Source organism: Camelus ferus, chromosome 20 (genome assembly GCF_009834535.1).
Source record: "Camelus ferus isolate YT-003-E chromosome 20, BCGSAC_Cfer_1.0, whole genome shotgun sequence".
Taxonomy (NCBI): domain Eukaryota; kingdom Metazoa; phylum Chordata; class Mammalia; order Artiodactyla; family Camelidae; genus Camelus; species Camelus ferus.
The window spans coordinates 24,293,837-24,314,725 of NC_045715.1; the positions used below are offsets into that span (position 1 = coordinate 24,293,837).

General features: G+C 38.8%; 2 protein-coding genes across 4 annotated transcripts in view; one reads left to right on the forward strand and one right to left on the reverse strand.

The window, feature by feature from the left end:
• KCTD20 (potassium channel tetramerization domain containing 20) overlaps nucleotides 1-20,889 on the forward strand; it is a 91,144-nt gene that overhangs the window by 35,165 nt on the left and 35,090 nt on the right. The window contains exon 3 of the mRNA XM_032462947.1: nucleotides 4,809-4,931. The gene's annotated coding sequence lies outside the window, so the exon portion shown is untranslated. The remainder of the gene's footprint in view (nucleotides 1-4,808; nucleotides 4,932-20,889) is intronic.
• Nucleotides 67-18,152, reverse strand: PXT1 (peroxisomal testis enriched protein 1). Of its 3 annotated transcripts, none has more exons than XM_032462956.1 (3): nucleotides 17,077-18,152; nucleotides 5,744-5,874; nucleotides 67-693 (listed from the first exon to the last, which is right to left on the reverse strand). In XM_032462956.1, exons 1-3 carry the CDS (start codon nucleotides 17,246-17,248, stop codon nucleotides 613-615), a joined length of 384 nt encoding a protein of 127 aa, XP_032318847.1. In that variant the 5' UTR covers nucleotides 17,249-18,152; the 3' UTR covers nucleotides 67-612. The 3 variants fall into 3 exon arrangements, with proteins under 3 accessions (XP_032318847.1, XP_014423712.1, XP_032318846.1); XM_014568226.2 differs by having other exon boundaries at nucleotides 67-971; XM_032462955.1 differs by lacking the exon at nucleotides 67-693 and having other exon boundaries at nucleotides 4,667-5,874.

Genomic DNA, 20,889 nt, shown 5'->3' on the forward strand with positions numbered 1-20,889 from the left:
ACTCAGAAATGTAAAAAAATAAATAAGGAAGACATTTTAGGAACTGTTCCCTTCCAGGAAGTCAAAACGTAGGTGATGATGGGACTAAATAGACATTGCCTGAGATGAATTTTTTAAATGGGGACATTTCCCTTTGGAAGGACAAAGACGATGCTACATACGATCCAACTCTACAAAGTAATGAACCCATATGAGCAGGGACAAATGGAATTTCTCCATCAAAAAAAAAATTATGCACAGGTGTCTCATGCTCAATAAAATAACCATGTTTATTTCATTTTTTAAATAACACTTTCCCTACAAAGAACTCAAAATGCATATACAAACTTACAGCAACAAACTTTCTTGATACTTGTACTTCTTAAGGAGGGGAGGGAGGGAATATGAGGTAGACAGGAAGGTAAAAGGAGGACAGGGCACTGCAGACCTGGACATGGGCAACAGGAGTGGGGCCAACAGTCACTAGAGGGCCTGGTACCCAGGGAGGGGGCCCAGGAGAAAGCACCCATTTCTGTGACCTCTGGTTTGGGGATGAGGTTATTTCACTCATGGAAGGAAACGCTGAAGGTTTCCTTACAAGGAGCTCTGGGACATCCACAGCGCTGGTGTTTTCTAAGCAGCACGACCTCCTGGGTTCCTAAGCTCCTCGGGCTCTACCATGAGGCCATCACAGACGTCTCCTCTCTGGTTGCCCTGAACAGACGAATGGCCAGTGAGTCCGCAGTTCTCCAACAAACCAGGCATAAAACACCAGTGGTGGGTGGAAAGAGAGGGAGGTGGAGAAGGGTCTTCTTCCCATCTGCCCTGGTGCATTCATGTTTTGTCAAAGGGTAGAAGGAAAGCAGAACCTGACATTTACATTCCTTTTACATCAAATGGTTATTCCAGAGAAAGCGCAGCAACACGTGAACTCCTCCAAAGAAAACTAAGACATAATGAGCCAGGATAGCTCTGCCTTCCTGTTGAAAATCCTTTTTTAAAGAGAGAGAGAGAAAGAGAGGTTAATTTTCTTTTTAAGCGATAAAATAATCCAAAATTAGAAATTTGGTATTAATTCAATCAACACCACAAACAGGCTTCTTGGGCTGCTTTATAAAGTGTGTGAGTGAAAGAATCTCTTGGTCTGTTCGATTATGTCCATACCCTCCCCACCACCTTGGGAAGTTTTCCTCTGGACATGTTTTCCTGTCTTTACCATCAGCAAATTGGGACACACTTTTCAGGGTTAATAACCTCTTCCTCTGGCTTCCGAGAGCATTCTTAGCCCTCTCAAAGAAGCAAGGAAGTCTGCTTGATATCTAGAGGTAGGAAGAACAACGAGCACAGCAGGTTTATGGAGTCAAAAGTAAACCCCACTGTTTATATGGGAACATCAGGAGAAGCTGCGGGTCAGACACAAAGGGCTTCCCTAGCCCTGCCCTCCTCCTGCAGTCTGTTCTCAACACTGAGCCTCCCAGACTGTTGAGATGTGGCCCCTCTGCTCTGCTCTCCAGTGGCTCAGCCTCACTTAGAACACCCTTATGGTGACTGCAAGGCCCTACCCACCACCCACCTCTCACCGTACCTTCACTGCTCTCTCCCTTACTCAGCTTCAGCCATCCTGGCCTCCTTGCTATTCTTCAAACATGCCAGAAATGCTCCTGCCTCACAGTCTGCTTTCTACCTGCCTCCACTGCTCTCCCCGATATCCACGGCCCCTCCCCTACCTCTGTCAAAGTGTTGCTCAGAAGGCATCTAAGTGAGGCTTTCCCTTAAAATTTCAAATCCCCCAACACTCCTCATCCTTTCCCTTGCTTTATTTTTCTCCAAAATATTTATCACTGTCTGATAAACTGTAGTCTTTATTTGTTTGTTTATTGTTTGTCTCCATGAGGTCAGGGAGTTTGTCTCTTTTGATAACTGCCTGACACATAATAGGTGTTGACTGAATGCATGATAAACCATAAGCAGCAGGCCAAGGAACTGAGACCTTGTCCTGTTAGTAACTGGAAATCTCGAAAGGACTTTTTTCCCTTTTTATAGTTGATACCAGTTAGAAAAACCAAATGAACTTCCTTCCAGCAAGGCAGATGGAAAAAATGTACAGAGCACTGAGTCAGGCGCTCATATATTTAAATTCTGGTTTTGCCACTTAGTTGTTGAGTGACCTTAGGTTATCTAATCTCTCTGAACCTCAGATGCTTCTCCTAAAATACTTATTCCACTAATTCATAGGGTTATTAGGAAAATTAAATGAAACATGTAAGAGTATCTCAGAGTACCTGGAAGAAAGTGTTTAATAAAATGTTAGTTTCTCCCTCCCACCCCTAGCTTTCTAACAAACTAAGAAATTCCCTGAACATTACTGTCAGGGTCCCAGAGAAAACAGATGGCACATGCAAATTAGGATCATTCAGGGAGGACTAGATAAAGACACTATCTAAGAAGTGGGGGAGAGGGGAGGCACAAGGGTGGTGCAACAGTGGGGCTGATAACAGCAGAGTTGTTACCACTCCTAGGCCTGTAGGGACAGGGAGGGGCCAGTTTCTAGAACCCAGGAAAGACACCTGTGGGGAAAAGTTTCAAAGGCACATTTAAGATCCTAAAAGCAATGGGGAGACGAACTATTTTAAAACACACTCTATCTAGGAAAATTACATGCCCCAGATTAAACAAACAAACAAACAAAACAAGTCCTCGAACACAAATCCCTCAAAACTAAATGGCAAAATAGAAGATGTTATTTTGAGAATCAAGGCCAGTTTGAAAACATGAGAACACTTGCTTAAGTGAAAAGAATTAAAAAGTCAAGCTATGTGGTAGCTCAAGGACAATCAATTCAGCAGATGAAAATATACCTTGGTGAACTCCCTGCTAGAGAGTTCCAAGAGCAAGAATAAAAGTTTCTTTAAATACATCGAAAGCAGGAAGCTTTTTGGAGAATCAATGTGACCGCTTGATTAAACCGAGTACAAAAGGTGAGTAAATGACTATATAGGAAAGAAATATACCATGCCAGATTTGAAATTCTCTTAAAGTTGCTTGATTTAAGCCTTAAAACAGCAGAATAAAGCCTTTAGCATTTTAGAGCCAAGCTAGGAGGAATTTTAAATATTATTTTAAAAATATTCTGTGGTCTGTTTAAAGTATTCTAGAATGCAATATTTTAAAGTATCCTAGAAGACAACTTTTAAAAGTCTAGGTCAAATCTAGCTTTGTAAAATGCTGCAAGAAAGCTAGGGCAGGCATAAGAATAGACATGTAGATCAATGGAATAGTACTGAGGGTCCAGAAATAAACCCAAACATTTATAGTCAGCTGATTTTTGACAAGGGTGCCAAGGCAATTCAATAGGGAAGAGTAGTCTTTTTAACAGATGGTACTGTGACAACTGGATACCCGTATGGAAAAGAATGAAGATGACCTTTTAACTCACACCATATACAAAAATTAACTCCATGGGTCAAAGACCTAAATTTAAGAGCTAAAACTCTAAATCTCTAAGAAAGAAACATAGGTATAAATCTTCATATCTTTGGATTAGGCAATGCTTTCTTAGATGTGACCCCAAAAGCACTAGCAACAAAGAAAAAAATAAATTGAAATTCATCAAAATTTAAAACGTTTTCACTTCAGCAAACACCATGAAGAAAGTGAAAGACAAGAAGAGAAGCACAACATTAACCATCGGGGAAGTGCAGATCAAAACCACAGTGACATTTTACTTCACAGCTGCTCGGCCGGCTACAGTCAGACAGTTAGCAACAAATGTTGACAAGGATGTGGAGAAATGGAACCCTCATACCCTGCTGGTGGGCCACAGTGTAAAATGGCACAGCCACTCTGGAAAACAGCCTGGAAGTTCCTCAAAAAGTTAAACATAAAGTTATTATATGACTCAGCAATTCCACTCTGAGATATGCACCCAAAAGAACTAAAAATGTATGACTACATAAAAATTTCTACACAAGTGTTTACAGCATCATTATTCATAATAGTCAAAAAGTGGAAACAACCCAAAGGTTCATCAGTTGATAAGTGGATAAACAAAGTGTGATATATACATACAATGGAATATTATGTACTGTTTAAATAAGTGAGTTTGTTTTCTCTTTCAGTGGGTCGGACTCTGTTCTAACTGATTAACATAGATTATCTCATTTGAAGTTCACAATCGCCTCCTCTCTGCACTTCAGCTAGGCTTCATTCTAAATGCAAATCAGCTCATGGCACTCTCCTGCCTTTCCTCCCCAGAAGCTTCCCTTGTACTTAAGGTAAAACCCAAACACCTTATCACTCCCTCTAAGACAGAGGCCAACTCCTGGATCTCAACTCACTCCGTTGCAGCCATCCTGGCCTCCTTGCTGTTCGTTAAGTCTGTTCCTATCCCAAGAGCTTTCACTCCCAGGTCCCTTTGTCTGGAACAATTTCCCCAGCTTTTCTCATGGCTCGCTCCCTCCTTTCCAGTCTTTGCTCCAATACCACCTCCTCAGAGAGACCTTCCCTAATCACCTACCCAAAGTCACTCCCCATCACTCAGTATCCTCAGTTCTTCTTTGAACCCACATCCCTGTCTGACTAGGCTAGAGTCTGGTAATCTGCTTTACTGTTTGTCTCCCTCCTACATTGTGAACCCTAGGAGAGCAAGCTCATCTCCCATCCTGCTCTCTGCTCTAGTTGCCTGGAACTGAGTCTGGCATGTGTAAAGCACTCAGAAATATTTTGTTTGTGTGAAGTTGCTCTGTCGACATTTTATTTGATTGTGTTTGCTTCCTTCTTACTTTTAGTAACGTTATTTGTGGGGATCTTCTGTCCTTGTTTTGTCTCAGGGAACGTTTTCTTTGAGTGAATGCCTGAGTATTGCCACATTTGGACCAGAGCCTAGAAGAGGACTTGGCACACTTGAAGCCAGCATGATGGCAGCAGCTGTGATGAACAAGAAAGCACCACAGGTACCTGTTCTGCGATGAATTTAAGGGCAGGAAGTTGGGCTTGGAAGGGCAGCCGCCCCTCCTACCTCAGAGCCCCATGTGTTCATTCTCTCTCCACTGCCAAGCCCAGGTTGTTTTGGAAGAAAACTAAGCTGACTGCAGATTTCATTACCCCTAAGATTTCAAACAGTAATCATTATTTTTTCCTGTTTCCTTAATTATCTCTCACAATAATCAGGAGAAACAAATCAGGAGTCAGGCCTAGATAGTAACCTCTGGGTTGGTTCAAGGAGGTTAAGCACAATCTAAGGCAAAGGGTCTCCTCCCTGACTGAGCATTAGATTCACCTGGAGAGCTTTTAAAGTGCCTGATGCCCAGCCCACAACTCATGCCAATTAAATCAGTCTCGAGGTGGAGCTCGGGCAGCTATGGTTCTTAAAACTCCACAGGTGACTCTAACATGCATCCTACTTTGAGGGTGTGGAGCAGAGTTTCTCACACTTTAATATGCATGCAAATTCTCCAGGGTGTGTGTAAAATGGTAAATTCTGATGCCAGCATCGTGGGCTGGGGCCTGAGACTTTGCATGTCTGACTAGCTGCCAGATGGTGCTGATGCTGCTAGACTGCGGACCACAGTTTGAGTAGCAAGTGTGAAATCAAATACTGGTTTTGACTCAGGTTCACAACTTTCAGATCTAACATTTGGTCATCGGAGAGTATTAATCCATGTGTTTCGCTAATTCCTGGGCATCCCAGCCACTGGGCAGCCATTGTTTTGTTTGCCTTTTCCTCCTCCATGACAGGCCCTTGCTGGGGAAACTGAAGTCTCACCTCTTGAACCATCCTATGATCAATGCTGTCCCCAATGTTTCTCAGTTGCATGGCCAATTTGTGGATTACTTCTTCCTGGTGATGGTTCTGGCCAATGCTATTCTCCTTGGGCTGAGAAGGTGGGTTGTGACCTGCATTGACAGAAAAGAGTTCAAAGAGAAAATAAGCTACAAGGATATATGGTACAACATGAGGAATACAGCCAATATTTTATAACTATAAATGGAGTATAACCTTTAAAAATTGTGAACCAATATATTATACACCTGTAACTTATATAATACTGTACAGCAACTATACTTTAATTTAAAAAAGAATTCAAGGAGACAACTCCATTAACTATCTGTAGATCACTCACCACTAGTCACTAAAAACTATCTGAGACAATGAGAAGGACAAAATCCCAACATCATAATGATTATTGAAAATCAAAGCCTTGTTTTGGAATAGATCAACTCTGTCCAGTAGAAATAAAATTCCAAGCTACATATTAATTTCAAATTTTCTAGTGGTAAAATCAGGGAAAAATAATTTTAGTAGTATACACCTAAAACAGCATATCCAAAGTATTACTGTTATAACATATAATCAATATAAAATTATTAACGATATGTCTTATACTCTTTTAATTATATTTAAGTCTTCAAAATCCAGTGTTTATACTTACAACACATCTCAAATTGGGTTTTAACTAGTTTCATGGAAAACCTTAATTTATATTTCATGAAGTTTACAGTTAAAAAGTAAATTCATATACCCAAGTTGTTCCAAACATACTTAACAGTTTTCCAACAATTAAATCAAGTGTCAGTTTTTAAACTTAAATTAATTAAAATTAAATAAAATTTAAAATTCAGTTCTTCAGTTGCACTGGCCACATTTCACATACTTTATTATTTTCCAAGGATTGAATTTTTAATATCCAGAGGGAAAAAGTGTCTCACTTTATGCTGAAAAGTTGTGTGGATATGGATATATCCACACACAGTTCTGAAAATAAAGTCACAATCTAAAGGGCCTAGTCGGGAATTTGGAAAAACTTCTTGGTTAATCTTTTTGCAAGAATAATTCCTTCATAAAGCAAATAATAAGCCTCAAGGTATTGGAATTAAAATGTGTTAAAAATATTGTCATACATTAAGAATTCTTCAGCTGCATTTAGGAAAACTTTTAAGCAAATATGCTCTTAAGGTTTTGTAAGTGCTATTCCATTGCCAGCTATCTATAATGTGAATATTTTATTTTCTCATATGGTGGTCATCCTTTTATAATCTTGATCTTGTTTACTAAAAACAGAGATCTAGGGTTCAAGACTGAGCACAAGCATTAGCCTCTCCATTTCTCCTAATCTCTCCCAAGACCCCACCAAAATGAAAGTATAGGAAGAGGATGAGACCACAACAGTGAAGAGAATGAGAGGCAGGGACAACAGCAGATGAGAGATCAGTACATGTTTCTGGAAGGCAGAAAGCAGATGACACAAGATACGGACAAGTGAGCCAGGCAGAGAAAGTGCCAAGAACCCACAACAGGGGGTCCTGAGGCTTGGAAGCCCGTTTACTCCACCAAGACCCTGAAGCTGGGAAAGGGAGACATGCCATTGACTAGAGATCAACTGTACCACTTGGTACCTGTGACAGATTTAAATTAAAATGTCCAGACCACTCTTCTCTAATAGAAGAGAACAGATCTTGTGGAAAAAGCTAAAACTTTATGAATGTTGGTGCCTCAGATTAAAGTTGTCCTTGTTCTGGCATTTGGGAGGCCTGGCGCCAGAAAGCCAGCTTCCTTATTCATCACCCTAAAGACCCCCCAACTCAGAGGCCTCCTTTGCCCCATTTGAATCCCCACTCAGTGGGAAGTCGTGGAGAGGCAGTTGGGCATAGTGGTAAGATTCTGAAGCCAAATCATTTGGGTTCAAATGTAAAATCCACTATAGTTAAAACTAGGTAACCAGGGAAAGTTACTTAATCTCTCTATGCCGCAGTTTCTTCAAACGTAAGATGGGAATAGTAATGTATTATTTTATCAATGTTAAGATTTTATAATTCTGCCAAAACAGAATGTGTTTTATAATCTATGGCATGTCGTATTTCAACTGTATTCTTTACCTCTGGAGTAGTAAACAAAATAATGGTAGATTTTACAATTGATGGAGTATTAAACCTAATGAAACACCACAGTAACTACCTCTTAGAGAGGTTCTTGAGATGGTTAACTGAGTTAATATATTTAACACGTGCAGGACAGTGCCAGGAACATGGAAAAATACTATACAAACGTTAGCTACTGCTACCACCTGGGAAAACAGTCTTACTTACATAACAGCAGGAAAAAAAAACCACACCAGCTACTCAGTCCATATTTCTTTAAAATAATAAAGGATAACCAGACAAGTGAGAAGAACCACAGAATGAAAGAGAGATACCCGATAAATAAACAAAACAGTAATACTGAAGAAAACATATAATTCAGGCAAGACAAGAGAATGTTTGCAAATTCTAATGTATATGTTTAGAGAAATTTAAGAAAATATTACACTCAGGAAACAAAAGAGTGCCATGAAAAAAGAATAAACCTACAATAAAATCTTCCAGATTTTAAAAATGTGATTGCTAAAATTAAAAACACAATTGATGGTCTGAAAAAATAAAGTCAAGGGAATCACACAGAAGAATCATCAGAAGTTTAAAAATATGAGAGAAAAGAAAGGTGATCTAGAGAACCAATATGGAAAGCCCAGCATCTGATTAATAGGAGTCGCAGAAAGAGAGAAATCAAGGAGAGAAATTGTAAAAATAAATAGCATAAGACAACTTCCCAGAGCTAAAAGACACCAAATTTAAGATTAGAAAGTCCCACCGAAAAAAAAAAAAAAAAAAAAAAAGCCCCACCAAGTTCTTAGGACAACAGATGGGGAGATAAAATCCTCATCTCTAGAATATACTGAAATTTCAAAACACTAAGCATAACGAGATGCTAAAAACCTCCAGAGGGAAACATGAATTAGTTTGACAACTGACTTCCCATCAACAATGGAAACTAGAATATAGTAGAACAATTAATGTCCTCAAAGATTTTATTAAAAAATTATTTTCAACCTAGAAGTCTGTATCTAGCTAAACTCTAAATAATTTGTAAGAAGTGAATGAAGATATTTGCAGACATGCAAGGACTCAGGATGTTGTTCTCCCATACACAGTTTCATAGGAAGTCTCTTGGGGAAGTATTCCAGTAAAACAGAGTATGACTAAACCAAGAAAAAAAAAAAAAAAAACATTTAGCAGAGGGTGGATCTAACCCATGCGAAGGGGAGTCCCAGGATGACAGTGGTACCTGGAGGCCTAGAGAGTGATGAGACTGGAGCAAGAGAACAGTGCTAGAAGGGAAGTCCCTGGGGAAAGGGAGATTTGCTAGAAGAGACAGTATGGTTGAAAATTTGGGGAAACCTGAGGATATTGTAACTGTAAATCATGTGGGGGAGGCAGTGAGAAAGTCCAGAAAACAAAAGGTCATACAGGAAGTTTATGGTCCAAATGTGAAGCAAATTAAAATGTGGCTTAAGTTGAAACTGAAGGAATTGCTTTATAGTTCATTCCAAAAGGATATTCCTCTGTGTTAAACTTTATAGTACTTTCCCTGTATGATTAGTGATGAAATAAAATTCATATTTAAAGGCAAGATGAGAAAAATTTAAACATAAAAGTTTTGCTTTGCCCATTTGGGCCTCCTCCCTCCCCTTCAGTGTGTACTGTGCATCGGCATTAACCAGACCTCCTTAGGAGATAACCTTCCTTCTTAATCTTGTAAGGGGCCACGATGACCCATGACCCACTACTTGTAGATCTGGATTGGGTAAACTGTCAATAATACATCATTTAATGTACAGCCCCTTGTCTCAAAAATTTATGTAACTGTGCTTTGACCTTAAACAGGCAGAACAGTTCTGGGAGCTTTCAATTATAATCCTCAATTTGGCTCGAAAAGAATTTCCATTTCTTTTTTAGGTCAATTGATCAATTCTTTTGTTGGTACTAGGCATAATATTAAGCAATCACAGCTTTAAGCCCCTATTTCACTACTGGGAGGTGATTATTCTTAAGGAAAATCATTCCATACAGACTTTATTGCTAGTAGCAACCACCTCTAAATCCCAGAGCATTAAGAGACTTTGAAGAGTATTTGCCCAGCCTTTTACCTTTATAAAATAACAAGCAGACAAGACAGTACTGGAAGGCTTAGCCTCTCCACATGCTGGACCATCTGCTTCCAGATTGGAAAACATATGCCTCCCTTTTTTAGAGACACACCACCTCCCCAGAACTCAAGGCTTCATCTCTCACTCAGCATGACCTCTTATTTAGTTAAGGCAAGTGGTTTCTTTTAGGAGAGCTTTATGCCATTAGGTAGTGCTTAAAATTCAGTCACTTTGTACATTGAAATCTTTCAAGGATAAAATCAACAATAATTGCCCCCTCTCAAAGGATACACCTTCTCATAATCAATTAAATATATTACAGTTGACCCTTCAATTCCTAATAATACCTAATCTGAGTCATAATTTCCAAAAATGTGCTTACATTTAGCAGGACTACTGGTCAATCTCAGGAAGGCCCAAAGTCTCATACCAAGGACACACTGCTCCTTTAAAAAAGAATTGCTAGTATCACCCAGGACTGAAATACAGCAAAAGAGAATTAGCCATGCAACTAGAATGAAAGGAATTTTGCATGGCAGTGAAGTTGGAATTCAAGCTGCCAGACTAGACTTGCCATCAATAAGTGTAGACTACTCTTCCAAGAGGTGCCCTGATGAAACAATGAGAGAGAATGGACAGAAGCAAGAGGAAGAAGTGTGATGAAGGAATTCTCTAAGCTGAGAGTCTTGACCAGGTTTGTAGGTTGAGGAGAGGAATTAAAGCAGGAGTAAGGGAAAATGGAAGATAGAGCAGGGCAAACCACTGAAGCAAAGTCCCAGAGGTTTAGGAGAAATGAGAATGGAAACATGAGGAAGGATTAATTTTGAACAGGAGGGGGTCTCCCTTCCTTTGATATACAATAGATAAGATATGATGCTCTTGTAAGGAAGTCTGGAATGAGGGGTAAGGAGATTAAGGTGTTTACCCTGATGACATCAATTTTGTATATGAAACAGAAAACTCGGTCGCCTGCTGAGAAAGAGGGGAATCCTGAAGTGGCTGAAATTAGTCACTAACAGAAATGGAAAAAAAAGAAAACTGACCAAAGTTGCGTAACAGGAGCTAAAGACCACCATCACCCCCTCAAAAAAAGAGAAAAATATATATGTATATGTAACCTTGATGTGCATTCTTTTTCCAGTTGGCAGGAGTCCTAAACTTGTATCTAAAGAAAGGAAAATTTTATCCTGTCCTCACATAGGAGAAAGTCTTGACTCAGTTACTTTCTAATTACCTGTTCTTAGCTTCTCAGTTTCCTTATGTGTTAAAAAGGGACTTTAAGGTTATTATGAATATTAAACAATAATGTTCATGAAGTCTTACATCATATGTCTTAACTACTACCACTGGACCTGGTGTTAGATTATATTTACATAGATACAATAATGTAAAACAAGGTTGTTGGTTTTTAACTTTTAGAATCAACTGATGGAAAAAAAGCACAGAAGAGTTGGTTGCAGCTGGAGGACAGAGTATAAATGTTAAAACTCTAGCTAATAATTAAAAAGTACAGTTGTCCTTTGGTATCTGTGAGGGATTGGTTCCAGGACACTCCCCTCTCCTCTGGTGGATATCAAAATCTGAGGATGCTCGAGTCCTCTTGTATAAGATGGTGTAGTATTTGCATATTACTTACACATGTCCTCCCATATACTTTAAATCATCTCTAGATTACTTACAATAACTAATACAATGTAAATGCTAGGTAAATAGTTGCCACTCGCACAAATTCAGGTTTTGCTTTTTGGAACTTTCTGGATTTTTTTTTTTTTTTTTTTTTTTTATCCGAGGTTGGTTGAATCCGATGATGGAGAACCCAAGGATATAGAGGGCTGACTGCATAGGGGACAAATAGCAGGCTCTGGAAGGCTAGTGATAAGAAGGCAAGGAAATTAGCATCTTCCTCTTATAAAATAGAGTTGTGTGATACTGCTGAAAATATATGAAATAAGAAATAGAAGTTTAAATTATTTAAGTTTGCAAAGACAACAAATAGAAGTATTAAAACAATAGTTTAACTATCAAACATAAGAAGAGTGCCTCTGGGCACTGGCGGGTACCGCACCACACTTCACAGACAGCACTGGTCCCCAGAGCTCGAGAACTCTACACAGAGCAAAGAGTGGGAGGAATGAGATGGGGGAGCAGGGAGGGCCAGGGTATCAGCCAAGGGTAAGCCCCTAAGTAGGTGGCTGAAATAGTAGGTGAAGTATGTAGCCCTCTGATCAAAATTGCAACTGTACTGCCTGTCATTTTAGTTTCTATTGTTGTTTTAAAGAGTATCTCACCTCAAGCCATTTTGAAATGACACCCTAACAATTAGTTGACACCCCAGCAAGGGTAATTTGACAATTACCTGAGAAAAGGTGAGGGCACCAGTAGGGGCTGAGCGCTCACCCAAGAGGGAAGGTGCCCAGAGAGACGAAAGAGCAGCCAAATGGGGAGACCCTCCCCCAAACAAATGTCATCTACTTCAAAATAGGTTTAGGGCCAGCCCTGCCTGTGCCAATCAAAAGCATAATGGTTTGCAACTATTATTTTAACTGATTCATTGTCACTAGGGAAATATAAAATCTAGTATATGCAGTAGGAAGATGGAATACCAGGTGGATAAGTTCCAGTAATCGACATTGGGAGAAATGAAAGAGCTTATGAGGATGTCAGCAACCTTGGGTATCTCCATTGGGTAGACAGAGGCAGAGAAGGAAGGACCTTAGAGATAGGATGCATCAAAGGATTGAGCGTGCCCCAAGCAAGAGGTGTGTTTTACATTCTGGAACTCAACGTAATAACTATTTTTATTTTGTACATGTCTGATCAACTAAATGGTGAAACCCTTGAGGACATGTATCTATTTCATAACTCTAGGATCTAGCTCGGTGCCCTACACAGATATTGTTGATTATGATTATAAAGATGCAGTTGCATAAGGGGGTGGAGAGAAGGACAGAAAAGGTTAGAGTTGGAAGGAAAATTCTGGCTACTCTGTCAGTTTATCTAAGGACAGTCCTACCTTTTAGTTTGTCTTAAAGACGCCTCTCCTTTCATTTAAAGTTGCAAAATGGCAACAATAATGCACATTCACATATTTTAAATGTGGTGGTGGGCAATGTATCCATCAAATTTTATGAATGCACATGTGCTCAAGGTTATCCTTTGTAGCATTGGTTTCAATATTCAGTATTTGAAAACAACCCAGATGTACAGCAATAGGAAACTATTTAAATAAATAATGGTGTATCCAGACTATGGAATATTATGCCACTGTAAATAAGAATAAGAAAGCTCCGTATTAATGCAGAAAGATCTCCAAATCATGTGTTAAGTGAGAAAACAAGAACAGCGCGCTTAATATGCTACCTTTGTCTAAAAAGGGAGGGGGTATAAACATCTCTATTCACAATTGTTCATTTTCACATAAAGAATCTCTGGAAGGACACCCCAGAATCTAAGAACAATGCCTATGATAGAAGTGGTAAGAGTGGGAACTGAGCAGATGGGGGCAAGAACATAGGAGACTTTTCACTACATGCCTTTTCGTATTCTTTAGTTTCTCAACCATGAAAATGTATTTTTTTAAACAAACACTTATATAGCACTTATAATGTGTCAGTCACTGTTGCAAGCCACTTAAAATAAGTAATGCATTTTTCTTAATTTTTATTAACATAAATATTTATTCAAATTTTAACTTTAAAAGTATCTCAGAAGTCATAATTGTATTGTGGTTATGCAGAAAAGTATCTTTGTTCTTAGGAGACACTATCAGGAATTACTTAGAGATGAAGTTAGTTTGCAACTTTATTTCAGATGGTTTAGCAAAGAAAAACAACTGTGTGTGCATTCATGAGTGCATGTGCATATGTGTGTAGAGAGAGTGAGAGAGAGAAAGCAAATGTGGCCAAAAAATGATAAATCCATGTGAAGAGTATATGAGTAACCACAGATCTATTTGTGCAACTTTTTTTGTAAATTTTAAATTTTCCAAGGTAAATGTTGGAAAGGAAAAGTATCTTAGACAAGTCCTTAAAACTTAATAAAACATTTCTGTTTAGTTTCTACAAACTCTTTGGACTGGTTTTCAAGGCCCTTGGAATAATCTCAACTTACCTGTCCATCCTCTTTACTCTTCTTCTTGAATCTTATGCTAGAATAAACTGTTACCTCTATTTGATCAAATCTCACCTGTGAAGCGTATCTCAAAAATTGCTTTATCTAAGATGCCTATTTTTTAGTCCTCCAAAATAATGCGATCTCTCACCACTTTAAATATCTATAGCACTTTCAGTTCTCTTGAGATACATCATAGTTTAGATTTTGCTGGTCATTGCATGTTTTCATTATGTAAAATAACATGATAATGCCTATTAGATGTGTATATCACTATACTCACTTATGGGATACACAGTGTCTATAATAATAATTATGGGTTACCAGTTATGCCCTAAATGAACTTGGGATTGAAAGGAAAAAGTGTCTTCTGAGAACTAAGAGGCAAGTTTAATGTATGTATAGAGGAAATGGGTAAGATGGGCAGTCACTGGAAGAGGAGAGGCTACTAGGTCTCACCTGCAAGCTGCTCCCTCTGCCTGCAGTTTGCACCTTCCTTAACCTCCTCAGGTCTCAGTACAGAGTTAAATCTTAAGGGAAGCCTTCTCTAACCTCCCTGCTAGGTCAAAAAGCCCCATTACAGCATCTGGACCTTTTCTTAGCACCAGTCACATTACATATTATTGGTCTCAAGAGATAGCAGTACCTTTACCAGTGTCTGCTCCAGGAAAGAAAGGGCTGTTACTGTTTTTGTTCATCATTGTCACCCGAGTACCTAGCACAGTGCCTAGAATATAGTAGGCCCTAGTATTTTTTTTTTTTTTTTTTGAATGAGTGAAAAAGTAAATGTGTCCATCACGAGGAGGCAGGGAAGGGGTGGTGAGCCTTAGAAGCACATACACCAAAAAAGGGGCAAAAATGTGCATCTGATCACTCTCAAAGGGAGAAAGAAGTTGAATAACTGGATCCTCTACTGACTTCTACAATTAATATCTCCCATTTATACTACCTATACATATATATTAAATATATATATATTTAATTCTGCCCTTTCCTATCAATAATTATTGTATTTTTAGAGGTGGACGGGGCCTCTTTCCACTTTCATTCATTTTTGTTTTCCCAAGAGCGTCTAATTTCTCCTAAATGATGTATCAGTTTGGTTGTTCTGGACTTCCCAAAATCCTACCCACCTCCTCTAAGTGTCTTTAAGTTCCCCATACAAGTATTATGGTCTTTTTCCCCCGAAGAGTTCTGTTCATATGTATAGTGTAGATGTCCCTAAAGTAACATAAATTTAGGCTCAGCGAGTCACTTTCCAGCGAACAAAGGTTTGGGGCAGTATTTAGAGTATCTATCTTATCTATCTACCTACCTATCTGTCTACGTACTTACCTACCAACCTGTCTAATTTTTTAGGTTCTTAGCCAGAGGGTCCCCCAGGGTCCTCCGTGCGACCTCCCGCCCCGCTGTGCTGCTGAGACCCGCTCTCCCGCGGGAAAAGCGCTTGGGGCGGGGCTGCGGCGGAGGTCACGTGGGCGGCTGTGACCAACAGGAAGCGCACACGGCGCGAGGCGGCCGGAGGCCCGGGCGGTGGTGCGCGCTGCTCGTTCCTCGCTTCCGACGCGAGTGAGAGGCAGGGAGATCTCGCGCCCGGAAAACTCCTCCCGGCGCCTCCGATTACCCGGCTTTAGCGTTCTCGACGCCGTAATAACCACTCCATGTCCCTCTCACACCGCCTCCCTCGGTCAGTACATCCCCTGTTCCTTCAGCGTTATCATAAAACATAAAAGGATAAAGGCGCTGCTGCCTCCCAGGCCTGTGAGGGAAGGAAATCGGGGGCTTGTGTCTGCGCCACCTCTACGTGGGGTCCCCTTGTTTCTGTTTGGCGGTCGTTTAATGCACACTGGTGGCCGACCAGATGAAAATGCCAGCAGCAAGTGAGGTTTTACATATATAGTAAAATGAGAGCTCTAGACAAGAAAACAAACGTGTAGATTAGTTTGTTGGCGTTACTCTCCGACTGTAAGGTCTTAGCATTATTAATTCTTCACTGTGCTTCTGCTTTTAAGGTGAAACCGTTATTAGGAAACTGGGGGTAAATGTGGCAACCGCCCACAGCGCACCTCAGCTTCGTGAGGAATCTGTGAGGATTAAGCAGTATAGTGAGTGTGAAAACACTGAAAAATGTTTACAGTCAAATACAAGTTCTAGAATAGTGCACAACCTTGTTAATACACTAGAAAACCACTGAATTGTGCGCTTTAAAATTTGAACTTTATGGTGTACGAATTACATCTCATAAACCAAAATATATGTTCTAGAAGGTATTCATAGATGACAGTCTCAGGCTTTGAGAAATAATTGTTGACACCTACCCAGATGAAAATTCAAGATTTTACTCTATTGAATTCTTTCTAGAAAATGGCGACTGTATTTGATACGGTGATAAGAGACTATAGGATGCTTGAAATTTCCACATTCTCAGTGGCATGTAATTCTTTTAAAATTGGACAGTAGTTTGAGATTGGTTTTAATAATTCCTTTCAGGTTTCTAGCATATTTTTAATCTAAAAGTCTAAAACCCCATATATTTAACTACAGCACTCTTTAATGCTTTTCAAAACATAACTCTTTAGTTTTCCAACATTTTGGGACATTTAAGAATCATACATTTTTGCAAAACAAAATTTCAGATTTATCTTTCCCTCATGTTCTTTCCTATATCGATAAAATCAAAAGGAAACCTAAACTGAATTTTCCCTACCATTGCAATGCAGACATACTCAGGTCAGGTTTAAAGATAAATATTTATTAAAACATAAATTTGATCTAGTTTAGTCTATTTGGGATCATCTTAATTAGTTGTCACTTCAATGATTCAGGGCTAATAGGAACTAAGATTTCTACCATGAAGCAAGGTCAGTTTTAGATTTTTACCACATAAGAACTTTGATGAATAGATTTATCACTACTACTTAATGTTTAAATGCTCTATTTAATGCCTGATTTTATGTCCTCAATACTAAGAAAAATACATGGTAAATAGAATATTTAACTTAGTTTAATGCAAATAATATCTTACCTGGGTTCCTTGACATGGCTGAAACTGGCTGGGAGCTGACAAGTTGGGTCATGTAAGCCTTCTGAACACTGTATTTCACCCACAGTGATTTGTAACAATTTGTTACTTTGGGAGAGGGATTCAGAAGTTCTTTAGGTTCACAAACAATAGCATCATGTTTTTTCTTCTTCATGTTTTTTCCCTGTTGAAAAATACATATTTAGTGGATTTCCCCATTTCTCAGTATATATTTGGTATGTTAGATGAATACTGATGTTCTAACACTAGCAGCCTTTATTCCGTATATTAAAGGGTTATGGATTTGGGTGAAAGATGGAACAGGGTGATCTCTAAGGTCTTTTTCAATTTAAGTAAACATCTTTCAATGTTGTTTGGTCTTTACATCTGCTACACCACCCCACATTGTTATCTCCAGCAGTTTTTCTTCATCTTTTTAATAGCCACATTCCATCAAGGGAGCAGTCTAAATTAGTACACATAGAAGAAGAGAGACAAATTAGTGTAGCCAAAAGAAAAACAGATTTAAAAAAAAGCCTAGACAGGTGGGGAAGGTTGGAGATGGAATACATTTTTTGTCCTACTTCAGGGTGTGTGTATGGTGGTGGGGTTTTCCTCAGAATGATTCTTGTATTCCCTCTTTAATCCTCCGTATGCATACAGTCCATCTCTACAGACACTAGTGAAGGCTATTCTGTGTCCACTCCCCACTTTTTTTCTAATATTGTAGCACCAATCCATAAGTCAAAAATTGAAAATTTTCATTGTCCATCCATGCACTCATTTAATCCTCTTAAAGGTTGGCCACAAAGTTTGACTTGCTATTTTACCTTCTAAACCTAAGCAGTTACTAGAAAAGGAAGAAATGGATAAGATAGGTCAGACCATAAAACAACTAAAGAAGGTAACAGGGGAGGCCTCCAGGAGACTTAGGGCAGTACTATCCAATAAGAGTATGTAAACCACATGCATAACGTTAAGTTTTCTAGTAGCTACATTTAAAAAGTGAAAAGGAACAGGTAAAATTAATTTTAATTATATATTTTATTTAACCAAATATACCCCAAAGTTATCACTTCAACAGGTAGTCAATATAAAAAATTATTAATGAAATATTTTACATTCTCATTAATCTAAATCTTCAAAATCTGGTATAGATTTTACGCTTACAGTATTTCTCAATTCAGACTAGCCACATTTCAGATACTCAGTAGCAACATGTGGCTAGTGGCTACTACCCTGGACAGTAAACACAATAATGCTGTATTGCAGCTTTAGAGGAAGAAGCAAGAATTAAAAAGAAATGACTTTGAGAGAAAGATAACAGGCAGCTATCTCAGCTATACAAACCAAGGTGGGGCAGGAGGGAGGGTAAGAATCATCAAGTAAAATTCAGACTCATTTTTCAAATGAACCATATTTTCCAGTGTAGAAGGATACTACAGTATTTTGATTATTGTAATTTGGGCCAGATTAGGGGAGAGGGAGATTTGGGGTGAAGGGTTGTAAGTGCCTGGGCATTTTTGGTGCCTTGGACTGCCTGACATTTTAGCTATACTCATCAGGCAATCTTCTAACCTTAATTTGATTTCTCAAGTAAACTCTCCATTGGGAAAAGGACATCCCCTCCAGCTAATGTATTAGAGACAGATCAGCCCTGGAAAAAATTATTAAATTACCAAAGGGGGAAAGTTGACAGTCAAGATGCTGCCAGCCTTACCTATCAGTTCATTGTGAATGTCCTCCAGTGACTTTCAAATCTTCGAAACTCTGCTTACTTGGACAGACAATATTTATACACATAATCAGGGTCATCTTTTGGGACTTTTGGAGCCCAGGCCAAATACCACTTCCTGTCCCATCTTCCCACATATATTTCTGTCCAGCTAGGATCAGGTTACCATGAGCATTTGGGGCAAACTTGAAAGAAAATAAATCACAACCATGGACTGGTCACTGATCTTTGGACCTTAGATTCCTTCTTAACAAGTGAAAGACCTGGCACTGATGATTTCTAAGGCCCCTTTCACATTTGGCATTTCATGACTGAATCCCAAACAATGGAATTTCTAAAAGGGAGACATGAAGCCCAAAGGGCAGATTTTCTCTCTAAGAAATCCTAGAATTTAAAAGCTGAAGTGGTTCCACAGAGTTCACCGAATGTGACCTGCGATGATATTTTTACCTCTTTGAGCCCTGATTTCTATATCTATAATATGGGACTAATAAGGCCTGTCTTGCCATGCTGCTGGAAGAATTAGAACTGGTACCTGCCTCCTGTTAAAAAAGCAAGACAACACACCCCAAGTCACCAAATTGAGACTTAATTATAGTTTTGGTTCTCCCAGAAAGAGGACTTAAACCAGTCAATCAGAAATCACCTGATCAGCACTAGTTAAGGACTCTGCCTGATAGACTCTAGTCATCCCCTAAAGGAAAGTAACTGCAACAACCAACCCACTTTTTTTTTTGCCAGTGTAACTTCTTTGTTCTCACTCCCTTCTGTCTATTAAAGTCTTTCACTTTGCACAGCTCCTCAGACCTCCTTATGCTGCCCACTTCGAATCCATTTTTGCTGAAACTCTTAAAATGTTTAATATGCCTTAGTTTATCTTTTAGCACTACCATTTGGAAGGCAGTCAACAAATGGCAGCTATCATTGAGTCCATACTTTCTAATTTTTAGATGAAAATAAATGAGGCAGAAAGGTAATGGCTAACCGAAAGAACCAGATGCCAGATCTCCTTAATGCCTGTTCAGCCTTCTCTCACCTGAGTCCTTCTCAAAGTCAATTACTAAGTATATGATTCCACCCCAAGGCTGAACATCTACTAATTTTCAGCATCTTACGGGCCTACCTCCTTTTACAATAAATAAAAAACAAGAACAACTGAAATTACTAGCTGAACTAATGGGTTAAGTGCTATACAGAGATGCAGAGCAAGAAGAGGAACTTCCTGAAATTTCTCTCTTCAACCTTGTTCATAGATTACATCATGTGATTAAAAATCAAAAGGGGCTAAGGAAGGACTTAGTAATTCCTTATAATTCCTTCCAGATCCAGCCTAGGAGAGAGAGAGAGAGAGAGAGAGAGAGAGAGAGAGAGGAGAGAGAGAGAGAGAGAGTGTGTGTGTGTGTGTGTGTGTGTGTTTGGCAACCTTTTAAGAATTAGAATCTATGAGGGCAGTTTACTTACTTTACCATTAAAAAAAAAAAAGGCACTAAGAAAAGAACATATTTGATGGAGAACTAAATATTCCCTTAAGAAAATATGTTAAATTCTCTTTATAATAGTAACTATTATTATCAACGACTACAGATAAAAGGAGAAAATATTGAAAATATTATGTCACTGTAACATGTTTTTATTTTCATTCAAACTGCATCATAAATGTTAAAAAAACCAGTATATTTTGATATGCAGACAATTTACAGATAACATTAATGAGGGTAATTTTATCTCACAAGAAAGTCTTTAGGTATTCCTTTTAAAGAGAATATTGGTTTGGATGGAGTGCGTGTATAACATTAATACTAATAACACCTTAAAATTTTCTAGTGCTTTGATGTTATAAAATACTTTTGCATATATTTTGATAATGTTTTCTTCCAACAACCTCATGGCATAGGTAAGTCAGTTATCATGACTTACAAACCCAAGCTTCGGGGTGACTTGCTCAGTTGGTAACTGGTGGAATGGCCTCAAACCAAGGTCATCTGGCTCTTTTTCCAGTTTTTTTTTTTCACCACATCGTACTGCCTTATGAATCTGATGTCACTTTATGTTTTTATACTTCCTTTTCATGTACTTTGTAC